General features: G+C 36.8%; 1 protein-coding gene across 8 annotated transcripts in view; it reads left to right on the top strand.

The window, feature by feature from the left end:
- Positions 1 to 560: 560 nt before the first annotated feature.
- Ralgapa1 (Ral GTPase activating protein catalytic subunit alpha 1) overlaps positions 561 to 23,853 on the top strand; it is a 228,736-nt gene continuing 205,443 nt past the window's right edge. For all 8 annotated transcript variants that reach the window (XM_013066624.3, XM_087197118.1, XM_087197119.1 and 5 more), the window contains exon 1: positions 561 to 1,111. In XM_013066624.3, coding sequence (XP_012922078.1) covers positions 1,006 to 1,111 — 106 coding nt within the window. In that variant the 5' untranslated portion in view covers positions 561 to 1,005. The remainder of the gene's footprint in view (positions 1,112 to 23,853) is intronic.

The following is a 23,853-nucleotide window of genomic DNA, read 5'->3' as shown; positions in this document are numbered from 1 at the left end:
TTACTAATTTAAAAACAAACATTATTAATTTGACTGCTAAAACATTTTTAAAGTAAGTTGAGTGAAGAAAGCTAGGGAAAAGAGTATTCTCTATGTTTTATATAAAACTTTAAAACAACATAACATTAAACTCTGGAAAATGAAAATTCAGAGTAACAGAAGCAGATTAGTAGTTGTGGGGGAACCAGGGATGGGGAGTTGGGAAAGGAGGGCTTACTATTCTTTGTTCATTTTTCTATATGAACCCTAGCAATTTTCTCTTGTATTTATGTGAATTCTTTACATATTAAGAAATTTCATCATTAAAATTCTTCAGATTTCTTTCCTTAATTTTTCTCTTTTTCAACACGTTTCTGATGGGTTTATTTCTTTGTGCAAGATAATTTTATTAATTAAAATTAATTTTTTAGTGCTATTAATTTTTTCCTTGACTCTCTTGGGTTGCTCTTTCGTTTCTTTACATTGAAAATAAAGGCGTATAGCGCCACAGATGAGCTCACGCAGGCGTGACGTCAAGAGTACTTGACGTCAGAAGGCGGTTGCCAAGGGAACCGTTCGCCATAGACGGCAGAGTCGTGAAACCCCATCGCCACACTCCGCTCTCCGCTTTGGCCTCTGCAGAATCTAAGCTGCTAAAGAAGCTTTAACCTTAAGGGGGCCTCAGGGAGAGAGGAGTTGTGCTGCCGCCGCCGAGAGCTCCACCTCCGTGGCTCTGAGTCCCGGGCACGGCCTGTGGCGCAGAGCGGCGGCCGCTGGAGGCAGGCGGCGGCGGCGGGCGGCCAGCCCGGGTCTCCCTTGCTCCGTGCAGGGCCCGGAGACGGGATCCGCCATATTGGAGCCGAAGCCGAAGGGCCCTCGGAGCTGCGGCGCGAGGCGGGTGGGGTCGGCTCTGCTGGGGCCCGCGAGGCTGCGGAGTGAATGAGCCGCTGGGGCTAGCCCCTTCCCCGCCCACTCCATCCACTTTCTGCCGCGGGGACCCGGCCGGGAGGGGCCGGAGGCGGCAGGATGTTCTCCAAGAAGCCGCACGGGGACGTGAAGAAGTCCACCCAGAAGGTGCTGGATACCAAGAAGGACGCCTTGACCCGCCTCAAGCACCTGCGCATAGTCATCGGTGAGGAGCTCAGGCTGCCGGGGCCGAGGCCTGGGTGGCCCGGCCTGTGTCCCCCGGCCTGTGTCCCCTGCGCACCCCGGGGACGTCCCCTCGCGACCTGGAGCGCTGTGGGAGCGAGGGCAAAGCGTCGCCTCCGCGCGGACGCTCTTGGAGGGGGGATAATTGGGGAAATGAAAAACTCGGCAGTTGGTAAACACTAATTACCATGAGCACAAACATCTAATTCTGAGTTAATAGTTTGAACTCGTTTGTAAAAATAAGTATTGCTCTAAAAACTTAGATTTTAAAGACTTTAGGGAGACTGGGTGTGCGAATGATGGTGTTTTAGAAGGTATGTTTGCTGTTTCACTACAGCCATCCCCACCCAAGTGAAAAAAAACACAAAGGTCTCTTCAGACAATATAATCCTTAATCTTTGAAGTTTCTTGGCGGATGAGGGCGAGGAGGAAGCTGTTACACCTCTCTGGGAAATGGGTGGTTCCCAAAAGCTTGTAGGAAAGGGCCCCGCCCTTCTGTTAATCCACCTTGTTCTTCATTCCTGGTTTTGAGAGGGAATACTATTAGGTACAGAAAACACGGTAGTTTATTGCTTCTTTTGCTCGTTGAGAATTGTAGAGCATTCTCTTTTCAGTTAATTAAAATTTTCTTACCATCTGCTGCCCTTAACTTCTGTTTTGTTGACAAACTAAACAGCGCTCTTGAGTTTTGGATATAATTTAAATGAATTCTTTGGATACTTGGTTATTTAGTAGGCTGATAATGTAATACGGAACCTGTGGTTCAGTCACTTTGATTTTTTGGGGAGGATGAAGAAGTTTGAGGTTAACAGGAAAGTCAGACTGCCCGAATCGACATAGAATTAATGGCATAACTAACTTTAGAGCCCAAATACCTGAATTCTAGTTTAGTTTACCTCAAGTTGTCTTCCTAGTGAGCATTTGTTTTGTAAAGTGACCTATTTAGTGATACAAATGAGTAGTACTTTATTTGAGGTGTGTGTTCCTTTACACTTCTCTGCTGTTTGCTTGTACTACCAGGATATTACCCGTAACTCCAGGAGTATAGATGCTGTTATCTTCTAGTTTTCTTTTTTTCTTTTTTTTGGTACCGGGGATCAAACTCAGGACCTTGCGCTTTCGCTTTCGAGGCAGGTGACAGAACCACTGAGCTAAATCCCCAGCTATCTCCTAGTTTTCACAAAAGTGAAAGCTGAAGTTTTGGAAAGTTAAGTGGTCATCTAGTTACTAGATGTCTGAGTCAGAACTGGAGCCTATATTTTGTCTCCAGTTTTTTTTTTTTCTTCCTACATTTATGACAGCTAATCTTTATCACACATAAATTGTTTTTATTCCTGAGGAATAGTAAAGCAATTAAATCCAGGCTAGCAATACAAAAAGAAGCCCAGTTTTCAAGAAAATACAAACTTTTAAAATATGATAGAGATTATAACCTTACTGTGTTCATACCACTTGAGAATTAAGTCATTGAAGAAAAGATTTGTCGGAGAGAGTGGGACATAGAAAGTCAATGTGTGAGCCAGGTGTGGTGGCACACGCCTGTAATCCCAGCACTTAGGAGGCTGAGGCAGGAGAATTGCCATGAGCTCAAGGACAGCCTTGACTACGTAGTGAATTCAAAGCCAGCCTGAACTACAAAGGGATACCTTGTCTCAAAAAACAAACGGAAGTCAAATGTGTAAATGTAGACATTGTATCACAGATAGTAGCAGTTTGAAATTGCACACTTAGTGGAACTTGATACTCATTTGGGACAAGTATAGGTTGGTTAAATGTAAAACTATGAAGTTGAGTTTAATAGAGTATTGAGACTTCTAATTAAGTACCATAGTTGTTTTGTTTTGTTTTGTTTTTGGTACCAGGGATCGAACTCAGGACCTTGCCTTTCGAGGCAGGTACAGTGCCACTGAACTAAATCCCTGGCCATAGTTCTTTAGTTACAGTATAATTAAGAAATGGTTTATGTGTACTTCTTTAGCATAGAGAATAGTTTTTCTATCTGGGAGACATATTCTGCATTAAGAGGTTACTGTCAGATATTTTTACTTTTTTTTTTTTTGTTACCGGGGATCGAACTCAGGTCCTTGTGCTTGCAGGGCAGGCGGCAGAACCACTGAGCTAAATCCCCGGCCCCTACTGTCAGATATTTTATAGAGCCCAGCTTCTTTGGTTTGAAAATAAAATAATTTTTTAAAAAGAACTTTTTTTAAAAAAAGCAACTTCTTTGCTTTTTTAGTAATTTTTAAATGGAGTATATACTGGGAGGAGGGCAAGGGCATAAAATTTACATTTATAATATCCTTAAGAACTGTGAAATTATGAACATTCTGCTTTCAAACTCCTGAACCTGTGAGTGGAGGAGGTCCATACAGAAAGACTATACTAAAGTGGTTTTATTTTTTATTTTATTTTTATTTATTTACTTATTTATTTTACATCCCTAGACTAAAGTGGTTTTAGAACATTAGTTCTCAACCTACATTTTACCAAATAGGAGACAATTGGCAATGTGGCAATTGGTGTCTGAAGATACTGTTTCACAATTGTGGGGAGGTGCCACGGGCATCTGGTATGCTAGTGTTGCTAAACATTTTGTAGTACACAGCATAGTCCCTCACGACAATTCTCTCTCTAATTATCAATAATGTTGAGGTTTTGAAACCTGTCAAAATACAGGGCAAAAGATGGACCTTCAAATGCTATACTTGCTTTTAATATGTTAATTAAAGTAGATAAATTATTCTATGTACCAATCAGGTATCTCATTTTACAGATGGAAGAGCCACTTTTAATTGGAAGTAGGTGAGGTTTTTAAATAAGGCAGTCACAATGAGGAGACTAGATTGCAGAGCAGTTGGACATTGGTAGTTACATAGGATTTTTTTTTGTACATTTTAGATATATATAATGTTAACATTCTTTTTTTTTTTTTAAGGCAGGATCTATGTAGTTTAGGCTGACCTTGAACTCTGTGATCCTCCTGCCTCTTTATACAGAGTGCTAGGATTACAGGCATGCACCACCACACCTGGCTTCATATGATTTTTATTTTATTTTTTGAAAGTCTTGTTACGTACCCCAGGCTGGCCTGGAACTCAGTGTTACTGCCTCAACCTCTTGAGTGCTGGGACTACAGGCATGTACCACCATGCATGGCTAGGATTTTTAGTTTTGTTTTATTGATCTGCACTGTATTGGGCCAAACAACACTGCCTGTTCAATTAGGGTATTTATAGAAGACAATACATATAAATATATAAAAACCTAGTCATAGCTTAAATATCCAGTGTAAACTTTTTTCTTGGCACGTGTTTCCACTGTAGAACAATTCCCATTTATCATAGGACTTGACTTTGAAGAATTTAGTTTTAAATCTGCTGTGTTTATTATGTGTGTGTGTGCTTGGTTTGTAGGAACCAGAAGTTACTTTTCTTTAAAAGAGAGAAGTCTTGTCTGGTATATCCTTTTCACTCTCTCCCTTCCGTTTTACAACTACTGATGATGATGGCAGTAAATTAGTACATGTGAAATGACTAACAGTACTGGGCATATAGTGCCTATTGACTCAATTTTAGTTTGCTTTTACTTTTTTTTTTTTTGGTACTGGGGATCGAACTCGGGACCTTGCGCTTGTGAGGCAGGCACTGGAACCACTGAGCTAAACCCCTGGCCCAAGTTTGCTTTTACTTTAAAGTGACAAGCTAACAATTCAGTCCTCTTGACTTAAAAATAAAAAGATGAGTACTTATTTGGCTAAAAATAGATTGTTGGATCATTCTAACAGCTTTATTGAGATATAATTAATGTATAATAAAAGTGCACATATTTAAAGTATATGATACAGTACTTTTGACAGGTATGTCTCATGAAACCATCATAACAGTCAAGATTAAATTCATCCAGACATTTAAGATAAACATAGCAAACATCTGGCATGTAGCCTAGTGCCAAAGCATGTACCGAGCATGCACAGTGCCTTGGGTTTGATCTTCAGCAAAACAAAACAAAAAGATAAACAGCCAGATAAGCAAGATAATGAATGTATCTATTACTTTCCAAAGTTTTCATATGCCCCTCTTACTCCTTCTCCCCTACTTCTACCTGTATCCTCCCTTTTCCTGAGCAACCTCTAATCTACAATCACTCTAGTTCGTGTTGTCTAGAATTTTATATAAATGGAATTATATAGTACAGTCTCTGTGTTTCTTTTACTCTGCTTCATTATTTTGAAATTAATCTTTATTTTGGTATTGTGTGTCAGTTCATTGTTTTTTGTTTTTTTGTTTTTTTGTTTTTTTGGTACCAGGGATTGAACTTGGGACCTTGCGCTTGCGAGGCAGGCACCAGAACCTCTGAGCTAAATCCCTGGCCCAATTCATTGTTTTTTATTGCTGAGAAGTATTCCCTTATACGGGTGTACTATAGTTTTTCTATTCACCTGTTGAATGACATATGGGTTGCTTTGGTTACAAGTAAAGCTTCTGAGAAGTGTACTTGTTGTATAGACATATGCTTGTTTTCGTGGATAAATAAATACCTAGAAGTAGAATGGCTGGATGATATGACTGGTGTATTTAACTTTTTAAGAAATAGCCAAATTGTTTTTACAATTTTGCATTCTCAACAGCCGTGATGAGGTCCAGTTAGTTCCTCCCTATATGCACCCACACCACTCTGCATGGACAGTCTTTTTAATTTCAGCCACTATAATGTGTGTACTGGTTATAATTAGTATTTCCTTGATGTTTAATACTGCTGAATATCTTTCCATGTGCTTGCCATTGTGCATCTTCTTTGATGGAAGTTTCTATTCAAATATTTTGCCTATTTTTGAATTGTGTTTGCTTTCTTACTCAGTTTTGAAAGTTCTTTTTTTTTTTTTTGGTACCAGGGATCGAATTCGGGACCTTGTGCTTGCAAGGCAAGTGGCAGAACCACTGAGCTAAATCCCCGGCCCTTGAAAGTTCTTTATCTACTCTGGATATAAATTTTGTTTGTCTGTTTTTATAGTGCTGGGAATAAAAGCCAGGGCCTCAGACACCATCGCAAATGCTCTACCACCAAGTTACAGTCCCCTTCCTTGGATATCAGTATTTTATCAAATGTATGATTTGCAAAGATTTTTTTCCCCCAGCTTGAGATGTCTTTGCATTCTCTTAACATTTTCACTGAAGGAATAGAAATACAGTACTTAATTTTAGTTAAGTCCATATATCAGATTTTTTTAATAGTACTTTTTTGGTGGGTATTTTCAAAAATCTTTGCCTAACTGAAGGTAACAAGGATTTTGTTTATGCTTTTTTTTTTGAGTATCAGGAATTGAACTCAGGGCCTTGTGCTTGCCAGGCAGGCACTGCACCATTGAGCTACATTCTTGGTCCTATGCTTTTAAAAGTGGTTCTGTTCTGTCTTCTATTTCTTTCTTTCCAGCATTAGAGATTGAACCCAGGGCTTTCACACTGGGCTGTATCCTCAGCCCTTTTTATTATTTTGAAGCAGTATCTTGTGAAGTTGCCCAGGTGGAACTTGAACTCACCATCTTCCTTCCTCTCAAGTGCTAGAATTATAGGCATGTGACACTGTGCCCACCTTTCTGAAAAGTCTTATAGTTTTAGGGTCTTTAGGTAAATGATTCATACTGAATTTACTTTGTAAATGTGGTATAAAGTGAAATGAAATTTATTTTTTTGCATGTGGATATTCACTTGTTCTAGCATCATTTGTTAAAAAAAAAAAAGACTGTTCTTTGTTGAGTTGCCTCTGCACTTTTGCTAAAACATGGTTGTCTTAAGTATGTTTGGGCCTATTTTTGGACTCTCTATTTTGTGTCAGGAATCTATCTGTTCTGGTGCCAATACCATTGTGTTTTCATTATTTTAACTTTGTTCCTCCAACCTTTGTTCTTCATTTTCAAAAGTGTTTTTCTTTTCTTCATTTTTATTTTTTGTCTTTTGTTTTGCAGTGCCAGGTACTTTACATTTCCCTGTGACTTTTGATATTAGCTTGTTATTTTCTAAACAAAACAAAAACCTGAAGATTTTTCACTAGGATTGTGTTGAATCTGTACATCAATCTGGGAAAAATTGACAGTGGAATGCCCAGACTTATTAACAAAATGTGTTTCTCCATTTACTTAGGACTTCTTTAGTTTTTCTCACCAATGTTGTGTAGTTTTCAATGTACAGGTCTTACACATCTTTTGTCACTTTGTCAGACTTATTCTTGAATATATTTTCTACCTTTACCTTTTTTGTTTTGCTGGCCTCAAACTGGTCTCAAATTTGTGATACCCCTGCATAAGCCCCCTAAACTATTGGGACTACGGGCATATGCCACCATGCTTGTCAACTACTTTTGAACCTCTTGTAAAATGATTTTTTTTTTTGTAGCTAATGTGGGGAAATACAATTGAGTTTCATATGTTAAGTTTGTGTCCCGCAACTTTGGTTATTATTATTATTTTTTTTTTGTACCGGGGATCGAACTCAGGTCCTTGCGCTTGCGCAGCAGGTGGCGAAACCACTGAGCTAAATCCCTGGCATAAATTTAATTTATTTTTTTCTTTTGTTTTGTTTTTTTATGGTACCGGGGATCAAACCCAGGTCCTCACTTGCGAGGCAGGCGATGGAACCACTGAGCTAAATCCCTGGCCAACCTTGGTTATTTTTGAGACAGGGTCTTGCTGGGCAGTTCAGGCTAGCTTGACCTCACTATGTAACCCAGGCTGGCCTTGAACTCAATAGTGATCCTCCTGCCTCAGCCTCCTAAGTGCTGGGATTACAGGCATGTGCCACCGATGCCCAGCTCTACAACCTTGTTAAAGTCACTGTTAGTACTTTTTTTTTTTTTATGGATTTCACTGGATTTTTTCTTTTTTAACGTAGAGAGGGTTATCTACAAATCTGGATGCTTTTTATTTCCTTTTGCCTCAAAGTCTCTGATATGGTGTAGAAGTGGTGAGAGTCTTGTTCTCAATCTTAGGGCTAAAGCAGTTGGTTTTTATGATGTAGTATGATGTTAACTGGAAGTTTTTATAGGTAGATACCCTTTATCAAGTTGAGAAAATTTTATTTTCTTCTTATTTTGCTGAGTCATCAGGAATGATATTGGAATTGTCAAATGCTATTTTATTGGGTTGAACAGTGGTTTGTTTTTTTTTACTGACCTTGTTTTTGCAGTGGTGATATCTAATCCAGAATATCTCATGCATGCTAGGCATGCGCTGAGCTACTTCCCTGTCCTTTTCATGCATTTTAAGGGGCTGTGGGGAAAGAGGAACCCTGCTCCACTGCTAGTGGCAGTGTAGACTGGTGCAACCACTGTGGGAATCAGTATGGAGATACCTCAAAGAACTAGGACTGGAAGTCCCATTTGACCCAGCTATTCCCCTGCTGGGGATCTTCTCCAAAGAATTAAAAGAATCATACCATAGTGATATATGTGCACCCATATTCATAGCAGCCCAATTTGTAATAGCTAAAACTTGGAAGCAGCCCAATTGCCTATCAACTGGTGACTGGAAAAGAAAATGTTTTTTTTAATAAAATGGAATACTACTCAGCCATAAAAAATGAGAAATTAGAGACATTTATAGCTAAATGGATGCACCTTGAGGCCATACTCTTAAGTGAAATAAATAGGACACACGTATAAATACCAAATAGTTTCTCTAGTGCGAGAAACAAAGTGTAAATAAGGACTAAAAGGTATAATAGATAATGTGTAATAGGAAGAAAAGGAGCAAAGGGAAAGGGGAAGTGAGAGGGAGGAGTAGGGGAAAGGAAAGAAGGGAATGGAATTAATAGGAGAAAATGAAAAAGTCGAAACAAAGTCTTTGTAAATAGGGAGGGATGGAGGGGTTGAAGGGAGGGCAGGGGAATGGGGAAAAATAAGAACCAAGAGAGATTATGTAAAGGTGCAAATTTCCAATGATGAATGTCATTATATTGTATACCTAAAATGTACCAATAAAATAAAATAAAAATTTTTTTAAAAGTCAACTTTATTTCCTAGTATTAAACTGAAATTGATGTATTCTTTTTTTATGTATGCTGGTGGGTTCAAATTGCTAAAGTTCTATATATATTTTTTTTATGTTCATGAGGGATATTGGTCTGTATTTTTGTTTTTTGGTACCGGGGATCGAACTCGGGTCCTTGCGCTTGTGAGGCAGGCGGCGGAACCACTGAGCTAAATCCCTGGCCCCAAGTATTTTTGTTTTTTGTAATTTTTTGGTTTTGTTTTTGTTTTTTTTTTGGTTGACTACCAAAACATTCATTCAGTTTAAGAAAAGGAGGGGGACAGTAAATACCAAAGGAAACTAGCCAGGGAAAATGCCAGTGGAGGAAAATAAACAAAATCTCAGCAAAATAAAGAGCTGATGTAAATGTCCCATAAACACCCAAGAACCCAGAAACAATTCACAGTAGAAGAAAAACAAATAATTATAAAAATTTTTTAAATTCAGTCTTAGTTTTAAATAACCAAAGAAATTTAAATTGAAGCATCATTAATGTACAATTTTATATCTACTAAAACAGCATTGACAATTTTGATGTGATGAAACTAATCTATTTATGTACAATTGTGAAATGATACAGTGTATCTCTGGCTGTTCCCTTCTGCAAACTAATAATTTTTGAAAGTTATTTTGATACCAGATCATGCTGGTCTTATAACATTAATTGGACAGTTTTTCTAAACTTTGCAATTTTCTGGAAATGTTCATGTAGAACTGTTATTTGTTTTTCCTTGAATGTTTGGTAGAATTCACCAGTAAAACCCTCTGAACCAGTTTTCTTTGATGAAAAAATTTTAACTAGTTTCAATTTCTTGAAAACATAGAGGACTGTTTGGGTTATCTATTTCTTCTCCCTTCCATATTATTAGTGCCTATTATTTTTTAAAAATATGTTTCAGTGTGTATATTTTTGATTATATGTGTTCCCAGTATTATCTTCCTTTATACTTCTTTCCTCTCCCTCTTATTCCCTTCCTTTTTTTTTTTTTTTTTTTTTTTGTATTTTGATTGTTTTTGTGACAAGGTCTCCCTATGTTGTCTGGCTGGCCTTGAACTCACTATGTAGCCCATGCTAGCCTTGAACTCACAGTGATCCTCCTGCCTTAGCCTCCTGAGTACTGGGATCACAGGTGTGCACCATCATGCCTGCCTAGTCCCTTCCCCTTGGCTACTAATAGTTACTAACAATATTTATTAATAGTTAATAATAGTTATTATTAAAAGAATGTCATTGGAATTTTAATAGGTATGCTTTCACTCTGTAGATCATATTTGGCAATGTAGCCATTTTAACTGTTATTGCCAATTCATGAACATGGAAGGTCTTTTCATCCTTTAGTGTCATCTTCAATTTCTTCTGAAGTTTTCATTGTAGAAATATTTTACCTCCTTGGTTACACTGATCGATAGGTATTTATTTTATTTTGAATTGGAGTGTAATTGTTTTCCTATTGTGAATGTAATTGTTTTCCTCATTTCTTTCTCAGTCCATTGTTGGTGTATAGAAAAGCTGTTCATTTTTTTTCTTTTTTTTGCGTGTTGATTTCCTATCCTGCTACTTTGCTGAATTTATCATCTATAAAAGTGACTTTGATGGAGTCTTTAGTATCTTCTAAGTATGGGATCATACGTCTGCAAACAAGGATAATTTGACTTTCTCTTATTTCGTTCTCTTGCCTAATTCCTCTAGTTAAAATTTAAAGTACTATATAGAATAGGGATGGTAAGAATGGACTTCCTTGCTTTATTCCTGATATTAGAGGAAATGCTTTCAATTTTCCCATTCAGAATGATGTTGACTATTGGTTTGTCATATATGGCCTTTACTATATGGAGGTATACTCGTTCAGTATCTAATTCCTTCAGAGCTTTTATCATGAATGGATACTGAATTTTGTTGAAGGTTCTTTCTGGGTCATTTGAAATGATCATGTGATTTTTATCCTTGAGTCTATTTATGGGTTTATCACATTTATTATTTGCATATGTTGAACCATACCTGCATCCCTGGAATGAAACTCAGTTATGGTGTATCATCTTTTTTATGTGGTGTTGAAATTTGTTTTTGAGCACTTTTGCATTAAGTTCATCAAGGATACTGGTCTATAGTTTTCTTTGTTAGAGTCTTTCTCTGGTTTGGTATCAGGGTGATACTGACCTTGTACAATGACTTTGGAAGTGTTCCTTCCCTTCTTTTCTCTATTTTTTTTTTGGGCGGGGTACGGGGGATTGAACTCAGGACCTTGTGCTTGTGAGGCAGGCACCGGAACCCCTGAACTAAATCCCCAGCTCTCCTTCCTTTCTTTTATAGAAGAGTTTGAGGAACACTAATGTTAGCTTTTCTTTAAGGTCTGGTAAAATTCAGCAGTGAACTTATCTAGTCTTGGGCTTTTCGTTGTTGAGATACAGTAAATCTCATTACTTGTATTCATTTGTTTAGGTTCTTCATATTCTCTTGATTCAGTTTTGGTAGGTCATTTGGGTCTAGGAATTTATTTTTTATAGATTTTCCAGTTTTTTAGAATATAGGTGTTCAAAATAGTTCCTAATAATCCTCTGGATTTCAGTGGTGTCTGTTGTAACATCCCCTTTTACATCTCTAATTGAGTTGATTTGAGTCTTTTTGTTTAGTTTAGCTAAGAGTTTCTTTTCAAAGAATCAACTCAGTTTCGTTGATCTGTATGTTGTTTTAGTCTCCATCTCATTAATTTTAGCTCTGATTTTTAATAATTCTTTTCTTCTGTTGGGGTTGGTTGGTTTTGGTTTATTCTTTGTTTTTTGGTACCAGGGATCCAACTCAGGACCTTGCACTTGTGAAGCAGGCGCGGTGCCACTGAGTGAAATCCCTGGCCCTGTTTTGGTTTATTCTTGTTTTTCTAAGATCTTGTTTTTTTATGTGAGGTCTCTTTCAGTTTTTGATTTAGGCACTTATAACGATAAACTTCCCTCTTTTTTTTTTTTTTTTTTTGAAAAAAACAAGTTCCATGGAGCCCAGCCTCCATTTGCCTTGCAGAAGTCATCACTGTGTGTAACTTTTCCAGGGTGGACGAGTTACTTCTTTTTCTCAGATATCTTGAGAAATCTCCTGGCTAGGCTCATTGATAATGTTACTGGGAATCTGGAGTGTTGTGTGCTCCTTCTAGAGATTCTTTCTAGGTTCTTGTTCCTGTGCCATTGTATATCAGCAGTGTTTAACTTTCTTTTTTATTTTTATAGGGGCTCACAACTGAGTTTGCCTGGAGTCTCAGAGGAGACTTTGGACTTGACTTTTCATCACTGCTGGAACTGTTGAGACTTTGGCGACTTTTAGCAATGAACCAAATGTATTTTACATAAATGCTCATGAGTCCTTTGGTAGGCAAGGGAGGAATGTTATGGTTTAGATCTAGATATCCTCCCAGAGGCTCATACAGGTAGAGCTTCTGAAAGGTGATAGAATTATAAAGGTGTTTAATCCATTTTGATTTTAGTTTAGTGCATGGCGAGAGATATAGGTCTAGTTTGAATCTTTGGCAAGTTGAAGCCCAATTTTTCCAGCACCATTTATTAAAGAGGCTGTCTTTCCTCCAGTGAGGGTGTTTGGCTCCTTTATCGAAGATGAGATGGCTGAGTGTGTCTGGCGTTGTTTTTGCATCTTCTAATCTGTTCCACTGGTCCTCAGGTCTGTTTCTTTGCCAGTACCATGCTGTTTTTATCACAGTAGCTTTGAGGTATAGTTGCAGGTTGGGGATTGTGATACCCCCTGTGATGTCTCTGTTACCTAGAATTGCGTTTGCTATTCTGGGTCTCTTCTTGTTCCAAATGAATTTTTGAATTGTTTTCTCGAGGTCCATGAAGTATGCTGCTGGGATCTCAATTGGAATTGCATTGAATCTATATAGCAGTTTTGGAAGTATGGCCATTTTCACTATATTAATCCTTCCTACCCAGGAGCAGGGGATGTCTGTCCATTTTCTGATATCATCTTCAATCTCTCTTTTCAGAGTGCCGTAGTTTTCAGAAAAGAGGTTTTTGATTTCTTTCGTTAGGTTGATTCCTAGGTATTTCGGTTTTTTGGGTGCTATTGTGAAAGGAATTATTTGCCCTATTTCTCTCTCAGTGAGTCTGTCATTGGTGTAGAGGAAAGCTATTGATTTCTGTGTGTTGACCTTGTAACCAGCTACTTGACTAAATTTGGTTATTAAGTCTAGAAGACTTTTGGTGGAGTTCTTGGGGTCTTCTATGTAGAGTATCATGTCATCTGCAAATAATGACAATTTGACTTCTTCATTTCCTATCTTTATTCCTTTTATTTCTTTCTCTTGTCTAATTGCTGTGGCTAATGTTTCCAGAACTATATTGAACAAGATTGGTGATAGTGGACATCTTTGTCTTGTTCCTGATTTTAGTGTGAAGGATTTCAGCTTTTGACCATTTAGTATGATATTGGCTGTTGGTTTTTCATAGATGGCTTTTATCAGTTTGAGATAGAGGCCATCTGTTCCAATTTTATGTAGAGTTTTTATCATAAATGCATGTTGGATTTTGTCAACTGTTTTTTCTGCATCTATGGAGATAATCATATGGATTAAAGATCTAAATATTAAAATAGAAACTCTGAACCAGTTGGAACAGAAGTTAGGTAGAACTCTTGAAGACATCGGTGTAGGAAAAGATTTTATGAACAAAACCTCAGTTGCCTGTAAACTAGCACAATCAACAAGTGGGATCTCTTCTTACTAAAAAGCTTCTGCACAGCAAGAGAAACCACTGGCAGTGTGAAGAGACAACCCACAATGTAGGATAAAATCTTCACCTGCTCTTCCTCAGGCAAAGGTCTGCTATCTCGAATCTATAAAGAACTTAAAAAGATCAGACCTCCCAAATTTAAAGACCCAATCCAAAAATGGGCATCTGAAATGAACAGACATTTCTCAGACAAAGAAGTAGAAATAGCAAATAAATACATGAAAACGTGTTCAACATCACTGGTCATTTGAGAGATGCAAATGAAAACAATGCTGAGATTCCACCTCCAGAAAGAATGGCTGTTATCATGAAATCAACCAATAACAAATGCTGGTGGGGCTGTGGGGAAAGAGGAACCCTGCTCCACTGCTGATGGGAGTGTAGACTGGTGCGAACACTGTGGAAATCAGTATGGAGATACCTCAAAGAACTAGGACTGGAAGTCCCATTTGACCCCGCTATTCTACTGCTGGGGATCTTCCCCAGAGAATTAAAAAAATCATACCACAGTGATATATGTGCGCCCACGTTATAGCAGCACAGTTTGTGATAGCTAAAACTTGGAAACAGCCCAAATGCCCATCAACTGGAGACTGGATAAAGAAAATGTGGGTTTTTAATAAAATGGAGTACTACTCAGCCATAAAAAATGAGAAATTAGAGACATTTATAGCTAAGTGGATGCACATTGAGGCCATACTCTTAAGTGAAATAAATAGGACACACATGTATAAATACCAAATAGTTTCTCTGGTGTGAGAAACTGAAAGTGTAAATAAGGAGTAAAATGTATAATAGGTAATGTGAAATAGGAAGAAAAGGGACAAAGGGGAAGGAAGTGGGAGGGCTAGGGGAAAGGATAGAAGGGAATGGGATTAATATGAGAAAATGGAAAAATAGGAACAAAATCTTTGTAAATAGGGAGGAATGGAGGGGTTGAAGGGAGGGCTGGGCAAGGGTGAAAAATAAGAACCAAGAGAGACTATGTAAAGGTGCGAATTTCCAATGATGAATGTTATTATATTGTATACCTAAAATGTACCAATGATTAGAATGAATAATCGATAATGCAAAATAGGAAGAAAAGGTCCAAAGGGGTAGGGGTACTGGGAGGGGCAGGGGAAAGAAAATATGATGGGAAATGCAAAAAATGGAAATAAAGTCTTTGTAAACAGGGAAGGGTGGAGTGGGTGATGGGAGGGCTAGGAATGGGGAAAAAATAAGAACCAAGACGCATTATGTAAAGGTAACAATTCCCAATGAGAAATGTAATTGTGTTGTATACCTAAAATGTACCAATAAAAAAATTCAAAAAAAAAAAAAAAGAATTATAAAGGTGTTAGGAGGTGGGGCGGGTCAGAAGCACTGGGAATGTGACCTGGAAAGACAAATAGCTCTTCCTGCCTCATCTCTTTTCTCTCTTTCTTTGCCACCGTAACACAAAGAGCTTTCCTCTGCCCAGACTCCTCTGCCATGGTGTTTTCTGCCTTGGAGCCACCTGGCCATGGACAGTAACCATGAGACAAAATAAACCTCTTTAAATTGAAGATGTTAGGTATTATATCTGAGAGATGAGAAACCAATTAAGTCAAGGTGAGGTATAATAATTCTATCCATGGATCAGATGTGTAATGATCAAATCAGTAGTTAAAATTTTCATATATTTAAATATTTATCATTATTTTGCTTTGGAGTCTATCAAACTCATTTCTTCTAGTTCTTCATAAAACATAGAATAAATTGTTGTAAACTAAAGTCATCCTACTGTGCTGTACAACACTAGAATTACTTCTAACTGTATTTTGGTACTCGCTAACCAAACCTTTTCAATACCCTCTTCTCCACCTCTCCTAGATAATAGTAGGCAGTACTTTACTCTCTTTCAATGAAAGCAACTTTTTAAAGCTTCCACTCTAGATGAGAACTTGTGGTATTTATCTTTCTTGCCTAGCTAACTTCATTTACTATAATCCTCTAGTTCCATCTATGTTGCTAAAAAAATGACAGTTTCATTCTTTTGTATTGATCAATAATGTTTCATTGTTTTGTTTCTTAATTATCTGTTGATGGACAACTCAGGTGATTTTATGACTGGAGATTGTAAATAGTGATTTAAAATACTGATTTGTCTTTGGATATATTCTTGGCAGTGAGATAGCTGGATCTATTTTTAGTTTTTTGATATGGTAGTTCTGTTTTTAGTTCTTTGAGGAACTGCTGTATCATTTTCTATAACGGCTACATTAATTTACATACCAACCAACACTGTGCAAGCATTTTCTCTTCTTCATTTTTACTGATTTCATTTTCTTTGGATATAGTTGTGTCTTAGAGAAGTGTCCTCTCATTGCCAAGACAAAATACCCAATTAAAGGGGGAAAGGTGTTCACAGTTTGTAGAGGTTTTAGTTCATAATTGGTTGGCTGCAGGGCAAGGTGGCATGGCAGATAGGCAACACAGAGGAGAAACAGTTCATGACAGGTAGAAGGTAGCAAAGCAAGCAAGGGTTCTTTTTAGCTTGGATGTATGTATGTATGTATTTATGGCAGGGTCTCACTAAGTTGCCAAGGCTGGGCTTGAACTTGTGATTCTTTTGTCTCAGGTTTCCCAAGTGCTGGAATTACAGGCATGTATCACCATATCTGACCAATTCTGACAATTTAAAAATTTCCTCCCTGATCTCTTCAGTGAACCACTGATTGTTCAAAAGTGAATTATTCAGTCTTATGCGTTTGATTCCTATAGTTCTCTCCTGATTTCTAGTTTCACTCCATTACAATTAGATAAAATGCAAGAACTTATTTTTCCTTTTTATATATATTTGTTAAGGCTTGTGTTATGGGCTAAAATATGATTTATTTGGAGAACATTCCATGGGCTGCTGATGAGAATGTATGTTTTATAGTTGTTGGATGGAATGTTCTATAGACATCTGTTAAGTCTGTTTGATCTATGGTGTGGTTTAACTCTTATGTTTGTTTGCATAAAGTTGTTTAATACCTTTTTATTAGCCTTTTAATATTTATAGAATTCAGGGTGCTGTCTCTCTTTTTTTCTGGTACTTTTTCGAACTCAGGACCTTGGCACTTGCAGAGCAGGCACGGTGCCACTGAGCTACATCCCCAGCCCTACCTCTCTCTTTTTTTTATTTTTTATTTTTGGTACCAGGGATTGAATTCAGGACCTTGCACTTGTGTGGCAGGTGTGCGCCACTGAGCTAAATCCCCTGCCCTCTCATTTTTCATAGTAGTAATTTGTCTTTCTTTTGTTGGTCACTTTAGTTAGAGCCTTATCAATTCTATTGATCTTCTAGAAGAATCATTTTAGATTTATTGATTTTTCTGTAGTTTTCTCTATCATTGATTTCCAATTTGATCTTTATCTCTTTTCTTCTGCTTTAGTTTAATTTGTTCTTTTCCTAGATTCTTAAAGTATAAACTGAGGTTATTAATTTGGGATTTTTTTCTTTAGTAGGCATTTGGTGATTGATGTTCCTCTAAGTAGCATCACACACAAATTATATTTTGTATTTTCATTTATCATTATTTTCAAAATACTTTATTTCCTTTTTGATTTCTTCTTTGATCCATGGCTTTTTTACAGGTTTTTTTTTAGCATTTATTTGTGGATTTTCTGGTTGTCTTTCTGTTACTGATTTCTGATTTAATTCTACTACAGAACATACTTTTTATGACTGGATTCTTTAAAAGTTACTGAAATTTCTTTGATGGCCCCGAATATATTTTAACTTGATACATGTTCTATATCCACCTGAACATAAATGACACCATTGTCAGTTGAATGTTCTGAAGATGTATATTTTAACAAATCACTAGTGTTGTTCGAGTCTTCTATGTTCTTACTGAATCCTATCTACTTGTTTTATCAATTATTTATTTTTCACTCATTAAGAGAAGGGTGTGAAGATTCTGGCTTTAACTGGGGACTTGTTGATTTTGTTTTATTAAACCTCTCCCCCCCACCTTTTAAAGAGATGAAGATCTCACTCTTGCCAAGGCTGACCTCAAACTCCTGAGTTCAACTGATCCTCCTGTTTCAGCCTCCTGAGTAGCTGAGACTATAAGCCCCACACTAGCTTCCTTTTGTTCTATCAGTGTTTGCTGCATTTATTTTGCCTAATTTTTTTTTTGGTACTGGGAATCGAACTCAGGACCTTATGCTTGTGAGGCAGGCGGTGGAACCACTAAGCTAAATCCCCGGCCTTTGCTGCATGTATTTTGAACCTATGTCTTTAGCTGTCTAAACATTAAGGATCTTTTTTGAGATAGGGCCTTACAGTGTTGCCAGTTGCCCCGGCTGCCTTGAACAACTGGGCTCAAGAAGTCCTCCTTTCTCTATCTCCCTAGTAACTGGGATTACAAGGGACACCTTACTTGGTAACTCCTTTATTATTAAGAAATGGTCTCTTTGCCCTTGGTATTAGTGTGACCTACAATCTGTTTTGATGTTAATACAGCCATTTTTGCTTTCATTTAAGTAGTGTTGAAGGATATATATGTTCCCATTTTTTCAATCTATTTTTGTCTTTTTATTTAAAGAGCGTTTCTTGCTGCCAGAATATGGTTGAATCTTACTTTAAAAAGAATTAATAATCTGTGCCTTTTAATTGAGATGTTTGGATGTTTACATTTAGTGTGATTATTGATATAATTAGATTTGAGTCTGTCATCTTTGTCTTCTATTTGGCCTGTCTGTTCTTAGTTTTCTCACCATCTTTTGCATTAGTTTATTAAATTTTATGATTTTTTAATCTTTTTTAGTTTGCTAGCTCTATTCTTTTTTTTTTTTTGGTACTGGGGATTGAACTCGGGTCCTTGTACTTGCATAGCAGCTGACGAAACCACTGAGCTAAATCTCCGGCCCAGCTCTCTTCTTTTATTATTTGTAATTTATTGTATGTATGTATTTTCATAATATACATATATTTTTAAACAATCTACACACTTGATATACCACATATAGTATAAGAACATTATTAGAGTGTGCTTCCTTCTCCCATGCCTTTATGCTTTTATTGTCATGTATTTTACTTATGCTGTAAGTCCTATACTATACTAATAAGCAGTTTTAAAAAGATTTTTACTTGAAAAAATATTTGTAAAATATTTTTTGTTACATGTAGCTGTACAAAGCTTTGCATACATGTATCTATCCATTGTAATTTTCTTTGTGCTTGAACGACTTAACATTGTTGCAGAGTTGGTTTGTTGGTAATGGATCCATATTGTTATGGCTTGGATCTAGATAATCTCCCCAAAACCTCATGAGCTCATAGGTGGGGCTTTTCAGAGCTGGCTGGATCTAGGTGGTGTGATACTGGGATTATGGGTGTGTGGTGCCTCATTAGTCCACTGATTGGTTTAGAATAGTTCTGGGTATGGATGATGGAAAGGCCCACCCTGGGTCTGAGGCACCACCCAAAAGGCTGGTAGCTTGGATGGGATAAAAGGGTAAGAGAAGCTTGCCACCTTGCTGCTTGCTGCCTCCTGCCTCCTGCCTGCTCTGTCATGAACTGTTTCTCTATGATGCCCCTCTGCCATGCCACCCTGCTGTGGAGCCAGCCAACTATGGACTGAAACCTTTACAAATTGTGAGCTAAAATAAACCTTTCCTCCTTTAACTTTGGGTGTTGGGTATCTTGTCTGAGAAATGAGAAAAGTAAAATACTTATATTTTTTGTTGTTTGGAAAGGTCTTTGCTTTCTTTTTTAAATGACATTTTTGCTCTGTTTAGAATTTTAGGTTGGTGGGGTTATTTCTTTATTCTTTAAATAATTTATTATGCCACTATCTTTTTGGTTGCATTATTTCTGCAGAGTCTTCTATCATCTCTATTTTATGCTGTATGTAACAAACCATTTTTCTATGGCTGCTTTTAAGATTTTTTCTCTTTATCAGTAGTTTTGAGCAATTTGATTATAATGTACTGTATTTTGGTTAGTTTTCTTCATGTTTCTTGGCTTGATATATATTGAGCTTTTTGGATTTGTAATTTATAGTTTTCATCGAGTTTGAAAAATTTTGGGCTGTTTTTCTACCTCTTATCTTCCTTTCAGAACTTCATTTGCTAGCATGTTAGAAATAATAATATTAGATTACCATATTATTAAGAAGTATTATTACGGGCTGATGATGTAGGTCAGTAGTAGAATACTTGCCTAGTTTGCCCAAGGCTCTGAGTTTGTTCTCTAGCACAGAGAAAAAAAAGTACTAGTATATTTGAAGGTAGCTCACTAATGTTCTTTTCATTTTTTTGGATTCCTTTTTTCTTTTTCCGCATTTGATAGTTTCTGTAGTTGTCTTTAAGTACTCTAGTTTTTTTTTTCTGCTATATTTGATCATCATTAAGCCTGTCTGATTTATTTTTCATCTCAGAAACTATAATTTTGGGGCTCTTTTTGGAGATAAGGTCTTGCTGTGTTTGCCCAGGCTGGCCTCAAGTTTGTTGGACTCACATAATTAATTGTTCTGCCTCCATCTCCTGCGTGTTGGAACTATGTGTGCATAGCAGCGTGCACCTGGAGTATGTTTTAGAAAAAACATCTGTTTGTTTCTTTGAAAATCTAAAAATGATGAATCAGAACAACCATTTGACTTTTGGTAATTGGAGAGGAGTAAAGGAGTTGATAGTCCATAAAAGAATCGTATATCAAATGTGAAACATAAGAGAAAATATGTGTCTTCTTGTGTGGCCAAGGCTGGCCTCTAATTCACTATGTAGCCCAGTTTCATCTTGAACTCTTGTTTTGTTTTTTTGGTACCCGGAATCAAACTCAGGACTTTGCACTTTCGAGGCAGGCGTGCCACCACTGAGCTAAATCTCCGGCCCTCATTTTGAACTCTTAATCCTCCTGTGTCAGCCTCCCAATTGCAGGGATTAGGAGGCATGGGCTGCCACACCAGCTGTGAGAAGAATCAAATCTAATACAACATTTAAGCTGTCTTGAAAGATACTTAGAATTTCAATAAATAGAAGAGAAGAAAGAGGTGTTTGGGTAAAAGTAATGGTAGAAGTGTAGACATAAATGCAGGAAAGTAAAAGGATGTAGTCCTGCATGTTATAAATGGCATATGTGAAACCACTCGGGACAGGCCTCGTGAGAAAAAAGGTGTATTCTCATGAACAGAGACTGAAATCAGGGGTAGAAGATTTCAGCAGATAGCTGGGAAAGAAAACTATGCTTATATAGATTTTTGGAAAGGGGCTCTGATCATAAGGAATATTTACAACAGACTCCAAGGACAGTCATTGCAGGTGTGTAGACACTGGACTTTTTGGTGCAATGTTGTATATATTTCCAGTGTACAATTGGGAGATTGTATATTCCATCTTAAATTTTCTTTTATGGCCATCTGCCTTGTTTACAGAAAATAGCCTGTTGTTTGCTGAGAGCAACCTGTTTGCTTTGTGAAGGACTCATTCAGACCAGCCATGACATTCTACATTCTACACTTATAAACCTAAGGACATCAGGCTTCAGCCCCAAAATTTTGACTTAGTATAACACAGTGACTAGAAATGGATGGATGTTGTGGGAGATACTATGGAAAAATAGTTAATGAATTTTTTGTGAGGATTCAGGAAGAGGAGGTGCTGGCACTTCTCTGAGTATATCATTCTACTTTTTGAAATCCTAGTTTTGTTGGGAAATTCATAGCAGGAATAGATTTGTCATTTCAATGCCTATCAAAATTGCTCATCAGTCTGCTCTGAAACTCTTATTCATTCCCATAGTCGATACCACTGTTATACAAAGCATAATCTGTAGACTGTTGCTAGTTTATTGTTTATTACAAGTTCAGCATAGAAATAAATGTATATTACAAGTTAAGTATACAAGTTAAGTTTTCTACAAGTTAATTATAGTAATTGAGTACATTGAGGACATCTCAGCTTGACAATACTATGAAATCCAAGCATGTGATTAGTGGACTTATCTTATTAAATGCAATCTATACCAGAAGCTTTTTGCTGCTTTTATTCATTTATTGTAAAGCATTGGTCTGTAATGAATTAGAATTAAAAAAAACAGAAACCTGGCCCTTCACAGATAGTTTGAGAAGCACAGTCTATCTAGTGTGTTTAGAACTAACTCCCCCAGCATGACTTATTCTGCATTTATCCTGTTATTTTAAAATATATTTTCTTTCCCAGTGTAACAGTATTTATCTTTCTTAGTGTAGTGTATTTTCTGATACATAATAATCCCTTTTATTTGTTCATTATTTAAATTAATTGTATTTTGTGAAAACTTAATGTTTATAAATATGTCTGCCTATATTAGTGGTGGCCATTTTAAATTTAAACTGTAGATAGCACATGTTTAATTTTTTCAGCATCCAAAAGAATGTTATAAGTGTAGGGAATTAATAAATTATCTATTTTGGATTTATGGGACTGGATGTAGAATATTAGGACTATATTTTGATTACTCCTATTATTTGACTACTCAATTTAAAAAATGACATTTTTGTTATATAGTAGTGGTATACTAAAGGCTAGCAGAGCTTCAGAAGAGTAGAGGTAATGCATTTCTTTGCAGTAAACATCAGCAATTTGGTGATACAATAATTTGTAATTTCTAGATTTAGAAAAAAATTTGCTTTTTCAGTGTAACAATCTATTTTGGATTAATGCCAGTTTAATTTTTGTTATATGCAGAAACTTTGATTTTTTTTTTAAAGGTAAAAGATTACACATTTATTTTACCTTCAGGAATGTAAAGGTCTAATTATTCAAACAGTTTTTTTTTTTTTTTTTGGTAGTGGGGATCAAACTCAGGACCTTGCGCTTGCGAGGCAGGCACTGGAACCACTGAGCTAAATCCCCGGCCCTCAAACAGTTATTATAAAACTAAACTCAAGCTTTCGACAGAGTTGGTTTCTTTGAAAAATTTTCTCTTTGAATAAGTAGTTTAACAAGGATTAAAAAAGGAGAAACCTTGCTTTTGTATACATCCATTTCCTCACCCTCTTTTGTGGTATTATTGTCATACAAATTGTATCTATACATTTTATGTTTGTTATCATAGATTTATAATTATTGCTTTATGCGTTTGATATGGAGGAAGAACAGCTTACAAATACATCTAAACTGTCTTTTATGTTTACTTATATACTTACTTTTACTGATATTCTTATTTGTTCCTGTGGTTTTGAACTGTTTTTTCACTTTAGCCTGTCTCATATTTTTTCACTTCAGCTGGATGAACACCCTTTAGTTTTTCTTTTTTTTTTTTTTTTTTTGGTACCGGGGATGGAACTCAGGACCTTGTGTTTTCGAGGCAGGCACTGGCACCCCTGAGCTAAATCCCCAGCCCTCCCTTTAGTTTTTCTGTCAGAGAGTGCCTACTAGCAACAAATTCTTTGCATCTTGTGTCTGAGGATTATCTTAATTTCTCTTCAATTTTTGAAAGATGGGGTTGCTGGACATAGATTGTTGTCAGCCTTTGTCTTTCCACTATTTGACAGTATCATTTTACTTCTTCTGGCCTTCATGTTTCTAATGAGAAATTGGCTGTTATTGGAACATCCTTACTGAATGATGTGTTACTTTGCTGTTGTTGGCTTCACTATTGTCTTTTTGCCTTTGGACAGTTTTAGATATATTTATAAGCTTTCATTACGTATTTACATGAATCTAGATGTATCCAGACCTACATCTAGACACACTGTAATAAAATAAAGAACATTGTACTATGTGGAATTTATTCAGTTTCTAGAATATATGGATAGATACTTTTCATCAGATTTCAGGTTTTCAGCCATTATTTCTTTCCTTATCTTTAGTCACTTTCTCATCACTCTAACACAGTGCCATATACCTGAAACTTAAATAGAGGTTTATTTTATTTATTTATTTTTTGGTACCGGGGATCAGACTCAGGTCCTTGCACTTGCGCAGCAGGCAGCAAAACCACTGAGTTAAATCCCCGGTCCAATAGAGGTTTATTTTTG

Source organism: Heterocephalus glaber, unplaced genomic scaffold (genome assembly GCF_053883595.1).
Source record: "Heterocephalus glaber isolate CG9 unplaced genomic scaffold, H.glaber_assembly_v1.0 deba00001662, whole genome shotgun sequence".
NCBI classification, from domain to species: Eukaryota; Metazoa; Chordata; class Mammalia; order Rodentia; family Bathyergidae; genus Heterocephalus; species Heterocephalus glaber.
This window is presented reverse-complemented; position numbering and strand designations above follow the sequence as displayed.